The sequence below is a fragment of the Halichoerus grypus genome, chromosome 12 (assembly GCF_964656455.1).
Source record: "Halichoerus grypus chromosome 12, mHalGry1.hap1.1, whole genome shotgun sequence".
NCBI classification, from domain to species: Eukaryota; Metazoa; Chordata; class Mammalia; order Carnivora; family Phocidae; genus Halichoerus; species Halichoerus grypus.
Window position 1 is genome coordinate 22,326,670 of NC_135723.1, and position 20,140 is coordinate 22,346,809.

The 20,140-nt window shown below is 39.8% G+C and overlaps 1 protein-coding gene across 1 annotated transcript in view; it reads left to right on the forward strand.

The window, feature by feature from the left end:
- The window catches only part of FBXL13 (F-box and leucine rich repeat protein 13), a 226,959-nt gene that overhangs the window by 165,434 nt on the left and 41,385 nt on the right, over nt 1–20,140 (forward strand). Inside the window, exons 16-17 of the mRNA XM_036067480.2 lie at nt 4,279–4,398; nt 5,189–5,315. Coding sequence (XP_035923373.2) covers nt 4,279–4,398; nt 5,189–5,315 — 247 coding nt within the window. The remainder of the gene's footprint in view (nt 1–4,278; nt 4,399–5,188; nt 5,316–20,140) is intronic.

The following is a 20,140-nucleotide window of genomic DNA, read 5'->3' on the forward strand; positions in this document are numbered from 1 at the left end:
TATCATTATTATAAAACTGATATATTAGGTCTTCCTTGGCTTCTTCCATGTTTCTACTATTTGTACTTTTTACCTTTTTGTTTTTATTTACTCTCTCTTTTTTAACGTATGGATCATGTTTTGCTATTTTAAAAGCTTTTATATATCACTGATTATTGCTTTGTTTTTACTTATTCTTATATCTTTCTCAAGAATCCTCTTTATTTAAAGATTGAATCCTAGTTCTCTATTTTTTATCTCATTTATTTTTAATTCTTTATCTTTCTGCATTTCAAAGGAACTTCTCAAATATGCCTTCTACTAATATTTTAAAGGGTCAATTTTGGTTTTGATGACTTAAATTAGGTTATTATTCTTATCATTGAATTTTTAGTTTGTCATCTTTTTTTTTGACTTTTTTGTTAATTTGAGGATAGTTGACACACAATGTTACATTAGTTTCAGGTGTACAACTTAGTGGTTTGACACCTTTATACATTATACTGTTTTCACCATCTGTATGTAGCTACCATCTGCCCTGTTACATCATTATTACAATATCATTAGCTGTATTCCTTATCCTTTTACTCCCTTGACTTGGTCCTAACTGGACGCCTGTACCTCCTCTTCAGCCTTTTGCTTATCCTCTCACCCCTCTACCCTCTGGCAACCATCAGTTTGTCCTTTGTATTTATAGGTCTGATTCAGCTTTTTGTTTGTTTATTCATTTGGTTTTCTTCTCTCTTTTTTTTAATTTCACTTATGAGTGGAATCGTATGGGTTTTTTTAGATTTCCTTTGTTGCTGGGAACGGCCAGCAATCCCTGCACCGACGGATGAAAGATGACTCCAAACTTGGCCGTGAAAGAGAGGGGAAGGCAAGGGGGCAACGCTCAGAGATGAAGACCCTTTGCTCTTCTTTGCTCCCGCTTTTATTGGTCCTTCAGGCTATCCTTGTCACTGTTTCTCAAGCACGTGATGTGTGACAAGGGGTCTTACTGAAACTGAGAGGATTTACGGGAAAGATAAGATATGCTAATCTACGTGTTCAACTAAACATAGCCTAAGGTACAATGCACACATCTCTTAGATCACAGGGCGGCTGTTTGGGCTAAGAGAGCTTCAGGGAAGGCAACTCCCCCGGCATTCCCACGGCAGAGCGGTCACCTAGGCCTCGGCATTCCAAAGGCCCACGCCCTTCTCCCAAACCTTCCCTTGCCCCCAGCGGCCTGTGTGTTACATTTTAGCAAGCCAGGTATTATGGCTGATTTCATGCTCCGCATTAACCCCAACAATTTTTGAGTGGAATCATATGGTTTTGTCTTTCTCAGTCTGACTTAGGTCATGTAGGTCCCTCCAGGTCCATCCATGTTGTCTCAAATGGCATGATCTCATCATTTTTATGGCTGCGTAATATTCTATTGTGTGTACTGTATAGTGTGTGTGTATATACGTACGTACACCACATTTTCTTTATCCATTCATCAACTGATGAACACTTAGATCGCTTCCATATCTTGGCTATTGTAAATCATGCTGCAATAAACATGGGGTGGATATATATTTTTTGAATTAGTGTTTTCATTTTCTTTGGGTAAATATCCAATAGTGGAATTGCTGGACCCTATGGTAGTCCTATTTTTAATTTTTTTAGGAACCTCCATAGTGTTTTCCGCGGTGGCTGTGCCAATTTACATTCCCATCAATGGTGCACAAATTTTCCCTTTTCTCCACATCCTCACCAATACTTATTATTTCTCGTCTTTTGGATACCAGACACTCTGACAAGTGTGAGGTGATATTTCATTGTAGTTTTGATTTGCATTTCCCTGGTGATGAGTGATGCTGAGCATCTTTTCATGTGTCTGTTTGGCCATCTATAGGTCTTCTTTAGAAAAATGTCTATTCAGGTCCTCTGCCCATTTTCTTACTTGGAATATTTGTTTTTTGGGTGTTGACTTGCATAAGGTTTTTTTTTTTAATTTTTTTTTTTTTTGACAGAGAGAGACAGCGGGAGAGGGAACACAAGCAGGGGGAGTGGGAGAGGGAGAAGCAGGCTTCCCAGGGAGCAGGGAGCCCGATGTGGGGCTCAATCCCAGGACCCTGGGATCATGACCTCAGCCAAAGGCAGACGCTTAACGACTGAGCCATCCAGGTGCCCCTAAGCTTTTTTTTTTTTTAAATAATTGTTTTTTTCTTTTTACAAAAGTTTATTCTTAAATGTACAACAAGATCTAAGAAAACACTTCATTCTAGCTGTAGGTGGCAACAGATGCTATGACAGGGAATCCAGATGTTTAAACAGGAATGGAATTAAGGATCACCTTTGCCTCAGGCACAAGGAACAGCTTATTTTTTGCCAGATTTCTTCTTTTTTTTTTTTTTAAGATTTTATTTATTTATTTGACAGAGAGAGCACAGCAGAGGGAGGGGGAGAAGCAGACTCCCGCTGAGCAGGGAGCCCAATACAGGGCTTGATTCAGGACCCTGATATCGTCACCTGAGCCGAAGGCAGACGCTTAACTGACTGAGCCACCCAGGTGCCCTTTGCCAGATTTCTTAATTCCACCTGTGGCCCTGGAGGCTTTCCCTGTGGTCTTTGCTTTTAGCTCTTTGAGTTTCTTTTGCTCCTGTTTCTGTTTCTGCTTCAACGCCTTCTCTTCCTCGTCCGTCTCCTTGGGCTGCTTCAGGGGCCTCTTCCTGCCACCTTTGCAGCTGGGCATGGCACCTGCCCCCCCTTCTCCAGACCCTGCCACCAGAAGATGACTTTTATAAGTTCTTTATATATTTTGGATATTAACCCCTTATCAGACATAATTTGCAAACATCTTCCATTCAGTAAGTCGCCATTTTGTTTGGTTGGCTTCTTTTGCTGTGCAAAAGGTTTCATTTTGATGTAGTCCCCCAATAGTTTATTTTTGCTTTTCTTTCCCTTGCCTTAGAAGACATATCTAGAAAACCTAGATATCTAGAAAAATATTGCTATGTTTGCCATCTGTTCTTTATCTCAAGTGGCCACCTTTTCATCTTAGAATGCATCTTGTTACAGCCAGGTCGCTCCTTATTAATTCCTACTGCTTCTTTACACTGTTTACTATGTTCTAATGTTTTTGTATTTTCTTTTAAAAGTCATTTTCAGAGGTATGCTTTCTCAAGTCTTACAAATGCCATACCATATTTGTTTTCTGGTTAGTAAAAATACCTCTCAATGAATACACCAGCCCTGCTGTTTGCCAAGAGATAAGTTGATCAGTTGTGTTTATACTCTCCTTCTCCCTTCTGCCCTCCCATTCCCCCACCCACCAAGCCCTTAACTGCTTTCCCAGGTGCTGCCACAGTCCCCCTGTCCTATTACAGATGGAAGGGGAGTTGATGGACAAAGGAGGTATCCCATTCAACTGAAACAGGCCCATTCACCTTCTGCCTATATTGCTCGGCTCTTTGTAAATCTGACCAAATAGAGCGTATAAGAGATATCAGCAGTCAACTTATATGGCTCCCAAGGCTCTTCCCATCGGTACACCTATCTATAGGATTGTTGTGTGTGAAAGCCACCTCTCTTAGGATGCAGTGTGCAATCTCCTGTTGTGCTTTATTTACTGAAATGCTTTTTAGAAGGAACTGGTGGTCTCCAAATGGAATTAGAAATAAAGCTCGCATTGGAAGATAGGGAACAGATGGGCCAAACAGACTTCTAGCCATTTATAAAGCATAGTTCCTGGTGGAGGGTGAAAATGGCACTGACACAAAGGTGTCTCTGATTACGGATAGACAGTGTGGGAAGACTGAGGTCAAGGTCTTCCTCCAGGTTTTCTGCACTTCAGCAGAGGTCACTTATTGGATTTTCAGTCCAGCTACTTGACCCTGTATTTAGTGAAAATTCCTGCAAGATTCTGGCTGTAGTTTGACTGTTAGTGTTGGTTCTCCCTTTCCTAAGTTTTGGTGTTTTTCTTTTGCAGGAGACTGCATCAGGGACTGCTTAACTTGATCACATTTTAACACCAAAGAGACCTTAAGAACCATCTGTCTTGTTAATAATTCTAATAATCATGCCATTTAATTAAATGAACAATGAACAGGAAGAACATGTTAATTAATCCTTCTCCCGTGACTATCATTTATACTTTTTCTATTATACTGAATTTATATGATCAAATTCGGTTTTAAAATGTTGACACAATACCCATATAAAGATATTACCATGCTATTTTAGAATGTATTGAATACAGTAACTATTACTTAAGTAGTACTCTATATCTTTACACATAAAATCACATGTGAGCTTTTCTCTTTCCTACAGAATTGGTGATGTGGGACTAAGACAATTTCTTGATGGTCCTGTGAGCACCAGGATAAGAGAGCTAAATTTAAGTAACTGTATCCACCTGAGTGATATCTCTATTGTGAAACTATCAGAGCGGTACGATAAAACAGTAAAATTTTACATCATATCATTAGTAATGTGTATCTGCTAATAGGAGACTTCAGAAATAGACCTTCAGAACCATTTGGGAAACACCAGGAGACTGAGAAACTGGTCTAATACTCAGGGAAATAAAATAAAATAAAAGACATTGGAGTCAGATAAAACTAGTCTTTTGATCATATCTGAGATGTTTCTTATTAATCTCACATTAGAGAATGTTTGAGATGGAGTCATTAATGAAGTTATCACTATCTAGACATGATTGACTTCTCTGCACTTTTCAAGGATATTATCTCTATGTAAGCATTTCCCAAGGGATGTTCTGGCTGGTGGGTTTAAACCTTATCCTCTTTACTTGTCAGAGACCTTGTGTACAGTAAGTAAGAGTCAATTCCTATAGCAAACGTGTAAGGGATTTTCTCATTGTACTTGGCTTTGTACTTTTAGTGGTCATTCATCATACTTACATGATAGTTTTTTGTATACATGTGATATTTTTTCTTATTAGAAATTATGATATGAAATGAAACCATAGATATAATAGATATATTTGCTATAGGAACAATACATAATATATAATAATATATAATATATAATAATCCACCTCCCTTTCATACTACTTTGTAATGCCAAATTATTTTCCACTTTTAAGTTTACTTTTATTTTGAGAAAAAAAGTCCTTGCTTCAATACCATTTGCTTCTCTCAGATAGTTTTGGTATAAAGAAATTGCTACTGACCTGTGATTAAAAGTAAAATTAATTCTTCATACTGCTTTCTTTCAGCTGCCCTAATTTAAACTACTTGAGTTTACGAAATTGTGAATATTTGACTGACCTAGGAATTGAATATATTGTAAACATCTTTTCCTTGCTGTCAGTAGATCTCTCTGGAACACATATCTCTAATGAGGTAAAGAAAATTTTCAAAATGTTTCAATGACTTTTATTGTTTCCAGTAATAGAACCATTTTTCACTTTGTAAACAATGAAGAGAATATAAATTATTTTTATTTCCTAAATTATTAGATTATAAAAGGTAAGATTAGGAATATTGTTTCTGGAATAGTGATAGATGAGATTATTTGTAAATCAATGGTCTTGTTTCTCTGCTTACAAAGTGGCAAATTCAGTATTTTGAGCAAAGTCCTGACAGATTGGAATGTTACATGATAGATTGAAATCTGTTCCATTATAGAAGTTTGGTAATGTGGACATAATATATTCCAGTTGGCTTATACATGCTTTTCTTATGGACTGAACATTCTGTAAGACTACCTGAGTGCCTTGAGATCTCACTCTTTAGTTCAAAACTGAAGTCTAGAAATGGCCTTACCAAATCTACAGAAGGATACATTTTGAAGAACTAATTTCTGGGACACCTGGGTGGCACAGTTGGTTAAGTGTTGGACTCTTGGTTTTGGCTCAGGTTGTGATCTCAGGGTCCTGAGATCAAGCCCCTTATCAGGGTCCATGCTCAGCACATAGTCTGCTTGGGACTCTCTCTCCCTTTCCCTCTAAGATAAATAAATAAATCTTTAAAAAAAGGCACTCATTTTTTGCAAGCTGCTGATGCTACTCATCAGAGTTGAAATTCGGTTCACACTCATCCTATCACTCCAGCACTGCTAATCAAAATGAAGATAAACCTGGAGAGATTTGCCAGGTTTCTGAAAAACTTCAATGGGCTATAGTTAGATAAGGAATGCATTGGCTTCTCTTGAAGATCAGGCATTGGACTCATCAAATATCACCTGTGAGGCCTTCTCTGAAAAGCCCTTCCTTCCAGGCAAGTATAGGAACTACTTCTCTATATGGATCTCCAGCCCCAGCACATCCTTGGACATGACCTATTTCTCTCCATTTCTCACTGCATTACTGATAATCCGTGTTGTATCCATTCTTCCCCAACATTCAGTGGGCTCTGTTAGATGTAAGACTAGGTTCTTTCCTTTTTTTTTTATCTATGAGTGAATTTAGATTCAGCCTCCATTCTGCTAGATGGTCTCCTCTCCCTTCCCTTGGTAGTGTCATCTCTGTGTGGTATGAGAGTGGAGTGGGGGCAGTTACATGGAGTCAGCTCGTTATGGTGGAGGCAAGTCTGATCTTTTCAGTGTTGTCTTCTGTCCAAGCTGGGACACACTGGGATGGCTGTGAGCTCATTTGGTCTTTGGTTTCCTGTTTAGTTAGATCCCTGATGTGTCTTCCTGGTCCCAGCTCCAAAGGCCCTTTAAGTCTTCTGGCTCCTCTGTCATGGATGTCTTGCTTTGGGCCCCTCTGAGCATGGGGAATCTGTTAGGGTGTCTTAGGTTTGTAGTCCTAGACATCCCCTGCAGACATTTTCCTGCTCTCACATCTAGGGGTATATGCCCTCAGGCCCGTGCCTCACCCTTCTCTCACTCTGCTGCAGAGTGGCTGACTCATGCCCAAGAGATTCAGTTGGGTTTGGTGCTTGTGAGGCATTCGTGAGCAATTGGAGGACATGAAGAAGGAAGAGGCCAGAGTTTACCTCCACCTTTCTTTGCATCATCAGCAGCAGCTGCATTTCCTACATGATCCTCTCCCTCCAGTCAGGCCTCCTGTGGTTCCAGCTTCCCTGGTGACCTTGGCCCCTGAGGTCTAATAACACCATCTCTTCTCATTGGTCTTCCAGCATAGGGGGAGTAGTGGCTTCCTGCTGCTGCTCACATCTCTAGATTTGTCATTATCCTATTTGGCTTCTCAGTGTCCCTGCCACAAATGTAGCCAATTTCCTGTCACAGTGAAATTTCCTCAGTTTTGAATAGAGTTGTTTCTGTTTTCCTCTTTCGATCCTGGCTGATACGACAGCAAGCACAGGAAAACCCAGACGCCTTGTTGCTTTTCACAACCTACCAGGGAAGGGTGGGGATGGGCTCCCATCTACTTAGATCCCACCTATCAGGAGGTTCCAACCTTCTCTCCAGATGAATAGAGTCCATGGAGGTCTAGAACAGGGCCCTGTATGGAGGATCTCCCAGCATCTCATTCTTTGCTTCCCTCTAGCTCCCCCTTCCTCTGCTCTTTCCCTCCACCCCTCCTTCCTCTCCCTTTCCCTGCTCTCTCCCTTCTCTTCTCCTTCCCTTTCTGTTCCTCTTCCTTGTTCTCTTTTCTGCTCTTCTTTTCTCTTGACATAGACTAATCTGGGGGTGGAAAAAATGTTCCAACTGATTACATGGTTTGAAAAATATTATGTCTCAAGACTTTCATGGTTTAAAATTTAAAGTTTGAAGGCCTGGGATTTTTTTTTTTTTTCCTCCTGTATTCTTCTGTAAAAACCTTCCCCTGACAACTACAAGTAGATGCCCAGCTGCTGTTAGAAGGGTCATGAGGTAACAAGAAGTAGAGGATCAAAGCACATTATAAAACACATTAAAATATGATTCCACCACAGCACTCATCACAAGCCTGGAGTGTCTGGTGAACATTTGTGGAACAAAAGCAGTGAAGCTTAAATGCTTTATCCTAGGTTTTGGCATTTTGGGAAAACTCAGTTTTTACTTTCAAAGACCACATATTAAAGTTTTATCTACTGAGGACAAGTTAAAAACTTAGGATATAGGGGTGCCTGGGTGGCCCAGGCAGTTAAGCGCCTGCCTTTGGCTCAGGTCATGATCCCAGGGTCCTGGCATGGAGCCCTAAATCAGGCTCTCTGCTCAGCAGGGAGCCTGCTTCTCCCTCTCCCTCTGCTTGTATGTTCTCTCTATCTTTCTCTGTCAAATGAATAAGCAAAATCTTTTTAAAAAAAACCTTAGGATATAGCCTCAAGTCCCATTCACAGTTTTTTTTTTTTTCTTGTAAAGAATATACACAATCTGAGAGAGCTGTAAATGGATATCTATGGGGAGAATGCTAGTTATGTTCTGCTAAAATATTGAAAAATAAGTCTTCTGAAGGTTTTTGTTTTCTTCCTCCAAATTGGTTAAATTCTGATCTAAAAGTCAAATGATTGACAATACAGTACTACAACAGCTGTGGAAGCTAATCTCAAACAGTCAAAATAAAATGAGTAGCTCAGATATCAATTTGGGCAGCTAACCACCAGTCTGGATTGTAGGTCTGATGAAGTGCAAATCTGACTGGAGACTTAACATTTGGGATTTAAACCCTGGAATGTTGCAGATATTCACTAGAGATCAAATGTGACCAATTGTGCCTCTTGAAAAAAAAAGTTTCTTACATTTTCTACTAATTATGTTCACTCTCAGTTCTTTTCAATAATGAGTTTTCAGTTAGAATCATACTACTCATTTGGTTAACAAATCTTTATTCTGACTACTTTGTACTCAGTGCTGGGGATGCTGGAATGGACAAAGCAGACATGGCTCCTCAGACATGGGGCAAGTGGTTACAAGCCATGATGGGTGTGGGAAACAACCTCTCTCACAGAGAAGACCTTTTCTAAGAGAGAAAGAAGGGGTATGCACTGAGCCAAAGGAACAGCCTGAATAAAGACATAGAGGTTTAAAAGTATGGTGGCACCAAGGAAATCTGCACATTTGGGTATGGCTTGATTGTGAGGAGACTGGTGAGAGATGATGCTTAAGAGGTACAGGACCAGGTCACGAGGGGTGCAGAAGCCACATTCCACGAGGAATTTATTTTCTGCCCTTTTGGCAATGGAAGGACACTCGGTATCATCAATTAGGCTGTAACAAGGTCAGATAGACAAGTTTTAGAGATGACTCTACCTGCTGGATAGACATAGGAATAGTAGATGAACTAGAGACTAATTATAAGGCAGTAGTCCAGGTACAAGCATCTGTGGTAAGGCTAGAGCGCTGGAGCAAAGTCTGCAGTTTTGAGAGGCATTGAGGAAAAAGAATCAACAGGAGATAGAAATAGACTGAGTATGGGGGTAAAGAAGAGAGGGAGAGAATCAAGGGTGATGCCAGATTTTTGGCTTGAGCCTCTGTATAAATGGCGGCGTCCCTTATTGAGTTGTGTCCTTTCCACAGTGGGAGGAGTAGGTTTGCTATTTCTCTGAGTCACCTGCAAGACAGATTTATAGAAATGTAGAGAGCTCAGAAGTAAGCAGAGAAATCACTGAAATTCACTCTTCAGAGGTAGAAGAGCTTTTTAGGTTTGTAGAGGGTGAAGGGGTGTTACATTCTGAAAATCATGGAAACTCATGAGGAAGTTAATCGGCAAAAGCACAAACACATACAGTTAGAAACTTAGAAAGATGTTTGAGAGCTAATTTAAATGGGGGAAGCAAAGAGGAGAGCACAGTTATTTCACACTGTATACATTTCTTATAATAATTAGAAAATAGTGAATAATGTATCATCCATGAATAAAAGTTGTTTAAGAAGTTATCTGGTAAGTGCATTTTAGAGAATGAGGAAATATATCAATTTTCCCTCTTCCAATATAAAGAGGACAGGGTTTACTAGTGAGGGAAATAGCTTACTAAAGTGATGGTATCTTTTTTTTTTTTAAGATTCATTTTTTTATTTTAGAGAGAATGAGTGGGGGGAGGGGCAGATGGAGAATGAGAGAGGGAAACTCAAGCATACTCCACACTGAGCATGAAGCCCCACACGGGGCTCAATGCAGGCTCCATGCGGGGCTTGATCTCACAACCCTGAAATCAGACCCGAGCTGAAACCAAGAGTTGAATGCCCAACTGACTACGCTACCCAGGTGCCCCTAATGTGATGATATCTTAAAGTACCTGTAAAAATCTTTAATCTCCTATAACTTTTCTTCATGTCTAATTAAATAGGATGTTATTCATTCCCTTCCTACCCTGGAGGATCGTTTGAATATGAGGTTATATCTCCACATATGTGGGAAAATGTTTTCCTCTAGTTAGGAGAATTATCACCTACTAAGACCACAATACCCACAGTTAGGACAGTTCAATCCATTGCTTAAGTTGCCTTAGTCACTGCCATATTTGCTGTTTAAAGGAAAAATGAGTCAGAACAATGTTCCAGACAGTGTGCTTAGACAGTGGTTTAGGACTCTTTCATTTGCCTGATGTTTGAAATTTTCAATTATGAGTACTGTATCCTGAGTGCCTATTATGTAGGCAATCTCCTGGAGCCCCCTCACTAGGATGTGAGATCCATGAAGACTGAGACTCTGTTTTGTTCATTGCTGAACCCTGGGGGTAGTAGACACTTGATAAATACTCACTGAATGAAGGAATAAATGCTGAGCTCTAGGGTTATCAAATGTGAATAAGACCTGTTCTCTACAGCCCAATTTGGAAGGGTAAGTATGGGTAATTTAAATATGGTGTGACCGGTGTAGTGTTGGAGGAAGAGAAGAAGGGATCTCTTAACTCAGCCTGCTCCACATGCAAGCATGCAAATGCATGCTTGTTCAAGGAACTTTAGGTAGCTTAATACTACTAAAATATACTATGAAAATTAGATGTCACTGAGTAATTCCATACCGTGCCAAGGAGCTTGGACTTGAACCAGTGGATGATGAAATAGCACTTTGTAGGGAAGTCACAGTCCTAGTTAGCCTCCCATTTTAGATAGATTATTTGGGTTGTTCTCTGGGGGACAGATTGGAAGGGAGAAAAACTAAAGGCAGGGAGACCAGTGAGAGGTCTTTTAGTAGTTAAAGAAATAAATGACAAATTTTTGACTAGGTAGAGGCCAGAACTAGCATGAAAAGAACATATTCAAGAATACTTCGGACATAAAACTGAAAGAACTTGATGATTGATTAGTTGTGGGAGATCAGGACCTGGGGTGAAGGTGGAAGGATAAGAATGATTCCAAAAATCTGACTTTGGGTGGATGGAGGTCCTACCTCAAAAAAAAGAGGTAACAGGTTTTGGGGGAAAGCTGATTTCACTTTTATCAGACATAGTTAGAGTATCTTGCATGTTCAGGCCAAAGGCTTGGGAGAGAGATCTTGAAGGGAGATTCAGATATGGGAGTCATTAGCATGGAGGCGTGAATGTGGCCAAGATCCGCAGAGACTGTGGGGAGTGAGGAGAAATGTGCACCCATGAAGAACACATCAGAACACCAATATTTAAGGAGTGGGAATAAGATGACTCCATAATGGAGAATAAAGAAAGAAGGTGAGAAATGTTATAAGAGAAACAGGTGAGTGTAGTCATGTGAGGATTGAGGGAATATCCAACAGTGTTTAATAAAACATAGAAGCTAAATCAGGAAAGGACCGAAATTTGAACAAATATTTACTGTTAATTAAACAGATCCCTGCTTACCCTCCTGATATCATCTCATGCCCCAGCTCCCCTCGTTCCCTTTCTTCTAGCCCCACTGCCTTCCTTTAGCTCCTTAAACAAGTCAAAATCTTTCCTACCTCAGGACCTTCATACATGTTGTACCTTCTGCCTGGGATGCACCTCCTTCTATTCTTCACATGCCTAGGTAGGTAGATGCTGAGCAAGTAATCACTGATGATCATAACAATAGAGAAAGCATCTTGGCATAAGCGAAGAGTGCCTTTTAAGATTTTTTGAAATGATTTTATAATAAACATTGGTCATGCTCTCCATAATTATCAGAAAATCACACTTCTCAGTCTAGGTCATTCCAAGGCAATATCAATGGGTTTAATTTTATTGATGCATTCTTTCTTTAAGAAAACATAAATCACATGGTGATCCTAATGTCTCTAGATGTTTTTTTCTAAATAGGTAAGAATTCTCTAGTTCCTAATATACTATACCTTAGTTCTGTCACATTACAGCATAGTTTCCCAGAGAGGTGCCCCTCTGGGAATTTAGATGGCCTCATAGTAATAATATCTCTTGAATCACTGGTAGCACACAAATTATTTTAAAATGAAATTGCATTAAAAAAATTCCAATTGAATATTGGCATGTGGTTTCCATGTTAATTTTAATTGTATGTGTTATAAAGTGTAGTCGAAAATCTCTTCTATGCCTCTAGCTCCTCTCTGTCCCTGCTGCCGCTGCCACAGTTCGAGCACTCTTCCTCCTGACTAACTCCTCTTGCCTTAAGTACCACTGTCTTCCAAGCTGTTCTCCACTCGGCTGCAGGGTGATCCTTCTGCATGCAAGTTGGAGCCTATTGCTTCCTCGCTCAGATTTCTTCAGGAGTTCCATTGCTTACGGTATAAAGTCTAAGCAAGGGGCACCTGGGTGGCTCAGTCGTTAAGCGTCTGCCTTCAGCTCAGGTCATGATCCCAGGGTCCTGGGATCGAGCCCCGCATCGGGCTCCCTGCTCTGCGGGAAGCCTGCTTCTCCCTCTCCCACTCCCCCTGCTTGTGTTCCCTCTCTCACTGTGTCTCTCTCTGTCAAAAAAAAAAAGAAAAAGAAAGATTTAAAGTCTAACCAACAGTGTAGAGGTCCAATCTCTTCCTGCGGTGGCCCCTACCTACCCCTACTGCCTCACTTCCACCAGATGCCCACTTCTCATTGTTAGCCCCACGGACACACAACTGACTCTGCTGCAGCTCCTCAAACACGTCGCACTGTCCTTGCCTTCCCATCTCTGCGAGTATCCCTCTGTCTGAAACATCCTCTCCCCTTGTCCACCTAGTAAATTCTTGCTTATCCCTTGAGTTTCAACCATGTGAAGCTCTCCTGGAACTCCTGGGCAGACTTAGGATCTCTCTGTCTTGTTTCCACTGTACTTTACAATACCCCCCCTAAAGCCATTAGCTCATTATATTTTCGTATTTGTTCCACACCTGTCTCCCTACAACACTGTAAGCTTCCTGATGGTAAAGGTTGGAGCAGCCCATCTTTGGAAAGCCTAGCATAATGTCTAGTACATAGAGGCACGTAAAAGATTTGATTTGTGAGTCAGTGGGTGAGTGAATGAATGAATCTCCTACCATTTCTTTCCTTTCAACCAAACACATACGGCTTCTTTAAAGTCTACACTTTCTCAGCTATGCTGTGAACTGGAGTAGGAGTGCTTACAGCTGCATGTCTTAATCTGATGATACAGTTTCAAGAGACCACCCATCTGCATGGAACACACACATAAATAAGGCCTGAGGCTCAGTGAAGCAAAACCTCTAAAGCAGGAAACACATGAAATCACTTGGGATTCAATAAATAGAAAGAATGGAAGTTAAAAGCAAGCAGGGAAACTCAGAGGCAAATGGGTTTGCCTTGGATTTTCAAAAGCACGTAACAAGAAGTCTGCCCTGGTTATACTCTTTCATATCGAGATTGACCTTTTTTTAGTCCTTTCCAGGCCCTTCTCCTAGCTAGTGGCCTTCTATGAATCTGTTGATACCATCATTAGCAATAGTGGTTTTCCTTACAGAGGCTACAGACAATTGTCTCCTGTTTCCAGCAAATTGCCTATTGGAAACATGGCAAAAAGAAGTGACCAACTTAAGCTTGTCATTTCCCTCAAGGAGAATCTTTGGTGCCAGAACCCTCCTCTTGACCTCCATCAGGTAGGAGGCAAGCAGTCTCAAGGCCAGTTGCTCTATTTCTAGGTAACAAAGATGCTGATTTTCTTTCGCTCCATAAATATAAAGAGGACCTATTTCCATGTGTTGACCAAAGCCTGCTTTCCTGTAGACCTATAGGTCAGTAAATTAGATCAGAGTGGTTAATACATTAAAAATTATGATTACAAAACTCATACTAACAATCAAGTAAGTAGAAATAAATAAAAATAATTGAGAAAAAGAAAGGTAAATTATTTTTATAAAATTTTAATTGCTAACCATAGTTTAAAAGGGAAATTCTCTTGTGAGGTTAAAATACATTCTGAAGGACTTTGTACAAGATAGCGTTATCAGTGATTTTAGAAAGAGGATGTGTTAACTGAGATAAAACATATTTCCAAGTATAAGTTTTGTTCTTTATCCCTAAAAGAATGTGGTAAGCAGCACCAAATAGAGCAAATCTTCCAGAAAGGAATGTATGAAATATAAACACTAAGTCACATAATTATGAAGGGACATAGATTCTATCCAAAAATTCTGAGAGTATGCCAGAAAGATAAGAGAAAATTGGCTCCATAAAAACAGAGAGTTTTATGGACTACTCATTCATTCACAAATATTTATTCATTGTCGGGTTGCCTGGGTGGCTCAGTCGTTAAGCGTCTGCTTTTGGCTCAGGTCATGATCCCGGGGTCCTGGGATCGAGCCCCGCATCGGGCTCCCTGCTCAGCGGGAAGCCTGCTTCTCCCTCTCCCACTCCCCCTGCTTGTGTTCCCTCTCTCGCTGTCTCTCTTTCTGTCAAATAAATAAATTTTAAAAAAATCTTAAAAAAAATATTTATTCATTGTCAACTCTGTATTAAACACCATGCAAGGTTCTGGGCGTACTACATTGACAGCCATAGTTCTGGTCTCAAGGTATAGTCTAGTGGCAAAACAATAACAACAAGAGTAACAACACTGCTTGGTTAAAAGTTACCAAAAGCATAAGTTCAAAGTGTGTGTTCACATCTTATCTGGTGACACCACACTAGGATACCTTGGGCAAGTTCCTTAGCCTCTCTGTGCCTCCATTTCCCTGTCTTTAAAACAGTGTTTATAATATACTTTCCTCAGAGTGTTGTAAGGAGTAAATAAGATAATAAATGTAAACTGCTTAGCACAGTTCCTGGCACATGGTAAGCACTCAAAATATCTCAGCAATGATTTATTCAAATTAAGACATATGAGGTATATTTGATGTGATGAGATATACATACGCTATATCTTGGCAGCATGGATGAGTGGAAAATGAGTGCTTATGTCTCTGTTGTCTATTTGTAGAGAAGTCAGGGGACACTTTTCAGCTTTTGAGGTGCAGCTGAAAGCTTCAGTAGGTGTTTGCGAGGTAAAGACGGACATTCACAGTGGAGAAAGAAGCAGGTGGGAAGGTGTGGAGACATGAGAGAGGGTTATGTGTTGGGGGATCCACAGGCGACTTTGTATTGTCATAGCATGGCCCAAGGAGATAGGGAATGAGGCTGGAGAAAGGTGGAGGGCAGAATGTGACTGGCTTTGGGTGCCCTGCAAAGTGATTCAGACTATGTCCTATATGGAATGGGAGCCACTGAAGAACCCTGAGTAGAATTTATACAGCTAGAAATGAGGTTTTGATAGTGGTGGCAGAAGGGACATGTATGAGAGATATTTAGGAAGTATATAGGTGGGGCTTGCTGATTGATTGGCTGGATATGGAGAGCAGAGGGGATAGGAGGAAACATAGACGATGCCCAAGTTTTTACTTGGTCAGCTGCAGACATGGTGGTACTGTTAACCAGAAAAAGAACCTAAGAGAGAGATTAAGACATTAATTCCATTTTAGACATGTTTGATTCCAGTACTAGGACACATCTCTCTACACCATGGGCCCCTTCAATCCTGAGTGACAAAAAGAAGACTTAGCCATTTGACTATTGAAATCACCATTTTTGTTTTGTTTTGTTCCTCAGTATGTCTGGCAAGGGATCATAGGAATTAGGTATATTACAATTCAACCATTAACTGAAAGCAGAAAATTTACACAAAGATTTTCAACAACCTCCCCCAAGTTCTATCCCTTCTATCATGACTTACATCCCATTTTTATCCTCAAAAAAAAGGGGGGCCAGCAAACATGTAGAAGAATGAAACTGGACCATTTTCTTACACCATACACAAAGATGAAATGGATGAAAGACCTCAGTGTGAGACAGGAGTCCATCAAAATCCTAGAGGAGAACACAGGCAGCAACCCCTGTGACCTCGGCCGCAGCAACTTCTTGCTAGACGTGTCTCCGAAGGCAAGGGAAACAAAAGCAAAAATGAACTTTTGGGACTTCATCAAGATTAAAAATCCTCTGCACAGCAAAGGAAACAGTCAACAAAACTAAAAGGCAACCTACGGAATGGGAGAAGATATTTGCAAATGACATATCAGATAAAGATATCTGATCCAAGATCTATAAAGAACTTATCAAACTCAACACCCAAAAAACAAATAATCCAGTAAAGAAATGGGCAGAAGAGATGAACAGACATTACTCCAAAGAAGACATCCAAATGGCCAACAGACACATGAAAAAGTGCTCCACATCCTTAGCCATCAGGGAAATACAAATCAAAACCACAATGAGATACCACCTCACAGCAGTCAGAATGGCTAAAATTAACAAGACAGGAGACAACAAATGTTGGTGAGGATGCAGAGAAAGGGGAACTCTCTCTCTTTTTTTTTTTTAAAGATTTTATTTATTTATTTATTTGACAGAGAGAGAGAGCACAAGCAGGCAGAGCGGCAGGCAGAGGGAGAGGGAGAAGCAGGCCTCCCGCTGAGCAGGGAGCCTGACACAGGGCTCGATCCCAGGACCCTGTGATCATGACCTGAGCCAAAGGCAGATGCTCAACCAACTGAGCCACCCAGGCACCCCAAAAGGGTAACCCTCTTACACTGCTGGTGGGAATGCAAGCTGGTACAGTTACTCTGTAAAACAGTGTGGAGATTCCTCAAGAAGTTAAAAATAGAGCTACCCTATGACCCAGCAATTGCATTACTGGGTATTTACCCCAAAGATACAAATATAGTGATCCGAAGGGGCACATGAACCCCAGTGTTCATAGCAGCAATGCCCACAATAGCCAAACCATGGAAAGAGCTGAGATGTCCATCAACAGATGAATGAATAAAGAAGATGTGGTGTGTATATATATATATATATATATATATATATATATATATATATATATATATACACACAATGGAATATTACTCAACCATCAGAAAGGATGAATACATACCATTTACATCGACGGAGGGTATTATGCTGAGTGAAATAAGTCAATCAGAGAAAGACAATTACCATATTGTTTCACTCATATGTGGAATATAAGAAACAGCACAGAGGATCATAGGGGAAAGAAGGGAAAACTGAATGGGAAGTCATCAGAGAGGGAGAAAAACCATGAGAGACTTTTAACTATAGGAAACAAACTGAAGGTTGCTGGAGGGGAGGTAGGTGGGGGGATGGGGTAATTGGGTGATGGGCATTAAGGAGGGCACGTGATATGATGAGCACTGGGTGTTACACACAACTGATAAATTATTGAACACTACATCTGAAACTAATGACGTACTATATGTTGGCTAATTGAATTTAAATTTTAAGAAAGGGGGGCAACAAGAAAGGAGGCTTCTTATGTTTTCTGTCAGGGACCTTTTGTTCTTTTTAGATTTCTCATGATCTAAACCTCCAATAAGTACATCAGAGTCCTCTAGACTCCTGGGTCCTCCATTGCATCTTATTTCATACAATGTGTTTTCTAATATCCTATATTCAAATATCAAATATCTTAAGGTGCACAGGTCATATTTATAGGTTTCCCAGCCAGGGAAATCTAGGACCTACAACAAGAATCATAAAAGTTGCAAAATTCAGAGGAAAGAGTAAAGTACTTAAATCAAAGAAAAGTCCATCATGAGCTATTCACCTTCAAGCAGACTCCTTACTGAAGCTAGCAGAAAGAGTAGGAAGAACCCATTAAAACTTTGTGGTTTCCAGTTTGAATACTAGTCCTCTGAAAGTAATGATACTGAGTTTGAGGTGCTTATGGCACATTCAACCATCTAATTATCAATTAGGAAAGATCCAGAGCTCAGGAAAGAGATCTGGGACAGATGTAGAGATGGTTGACGTGGTTGAAGCTACAGATGAGATAGGAGAAAAGAGGTCAAGTTCAAGCCTCTGGGAAACATCAGTACTTATTGGGTGGATTTGAAAGATGAACCTACAAAGGAAACTAGAAATGAACATCCAGACGAGTAGGTGAGGAAGGAGTTCAGACTTACCAAGGGAATCAAGGGAGGTGGTGTTTCAAAAAGCAGATTGTCAGCAAGGTCAAACTTCACGGGTGGCTCTAGTAATATGAAGATAAGAAAGTATCAATTTTTGTAAAACAAAATTGCTCATCCATGTATATAGTTATACATGGCAACATTCATAGCTCAGTATTTTGCTTGAATATTGGTGCTTTGTGCTATTATAGTTTGTTTGGAACAGACAGTAAACTGCCCAGAACTGTTGTGGGTCTGTGTAAAGGAATTAAGCATGGTGTTAATGTGTTTTTTTCTTTTTTAAAAAATATTTATTTATTTATTTGAGAGCGAGAGAGAGACAGAGAGAATACAAGCAGGGGGAGAGGCAGGGCAGAGGGAGAGGGAGAAGCAGACTTCCCGCTGAGCTGGGAGCCCGATGCGGGACTCGATCCCAGGACCTGGAGATCATGACCTGAGCCGGAGGCAGATGCTTAACCATCTGAGCCACCAAGGCACCCGCATGGTGTTAATGTTTTATATAATTCTTGGTAGATATACAAAAAGACGTAATAATGGACACATGTATTGTCTTTTCCAAATTATCCTAAATTATTTTTCACAAACATTGAGAAATTTCATGCATTTATTCATTCATTCTTTTCTTTGTCCTTTTCTTCTTTCTTTTGATACATAATTAGCTAAGTCCTATTATATTTAAAGCAGAAATTCTAAGTTTGAGTGTAAAAACAGTAATAAGACAAGCAGCCTGCCTGGACGTTGTTATAAGCTTTATCCTCCATCAATTTTTCTCTTCTTTTGAACAGGACATTTAGTCATTTTGGCCACTTGCTTTCCTTATGGGTTGTAGCAATTTTTATTGCTATCGGCATTAAAATAAATATGGTAGCCTTACACTCCTTTACCAATAGTGCCTGTTTTAACTTCACAAAAATAACTAGGAATTAAAACTTTATTGTTATTTGAATTTTCATTTTAAAAAATTCTAATAATATTAATAATTTTGTCCTATATATGCTGCTTATCATTGCAATTATATTTCATCTTATATGAATTTTCTGTTGAGATTCTTTACTCACTTATACATTGGGATCTCAATACTTCCGCCAATTTGTATGAATTGCTTATAATAATGTAGTTATTAATCATTTGTCATATTTTCATATTTTCTCCATATCTTTACAGTGGTTTATCTCACTATTGTGGAAGAGAGATTTATTTTAGTATTTTAATTTGAAAGCCTATAAGCTACTGCTCATAAAGTCTATTCAAGAAAAATGAATTAAAAGTTGAACAAACTGGGGCGCCTGGGTGGCTCAGTCGTTAAGCGTCTGCCTTCGGTCAGGTCATGATCCCAGGGTCCTGGGATCGAGTCCCACATCAGGCTCCCTGCTCTGCGGGAAGCCTGCTTCTCCCTCTCCCACTCCCCCTGCTTGTGTTCCTTCTCTCGCTGTGTCTCTTTCTGTCAAATAAATAAAATCTTTAAAAAAATAAATAAATAAAAGTTGAACAAACTATGAAATCTTATGGAATTTTATGTAGGTTTTTTCCAAGAAATTGTTTCTTTAACCCTATGCAGGACAGATTATAAAGCTTATTTATGCTATTTACTCTTCTGATGTGCCTGTATTAAAGTGCTGGCAGTTTCAAAATGAAACATACTATAAATAAGGATGATTTGTAGCAATGTGGCTGTCAGACAAATTACATTGTATTTTATTCTAAATGCCACTATTCCTAGACCATCTTTCCAAACTTTTTCTAAAAGCAGTGTCTCAGAAAAAAAGCCACCTGCAAGTTTTAAAGAATAAATTACTTTCAGAATGTTAAGCTTTGTTTCATAAGGTTTCATCCACATCAGTTTCATTTATAAAACATGTTTCGTTTATTTTTAAATTATGAGCAAATGTTCAGTCTTATAATAAGGCAAAATATTGGTGTTTTTGTTTTCCTCGGTGTGTTGTCTTTTGCCAACAAGTAACATAATTGCACCAACCAAAA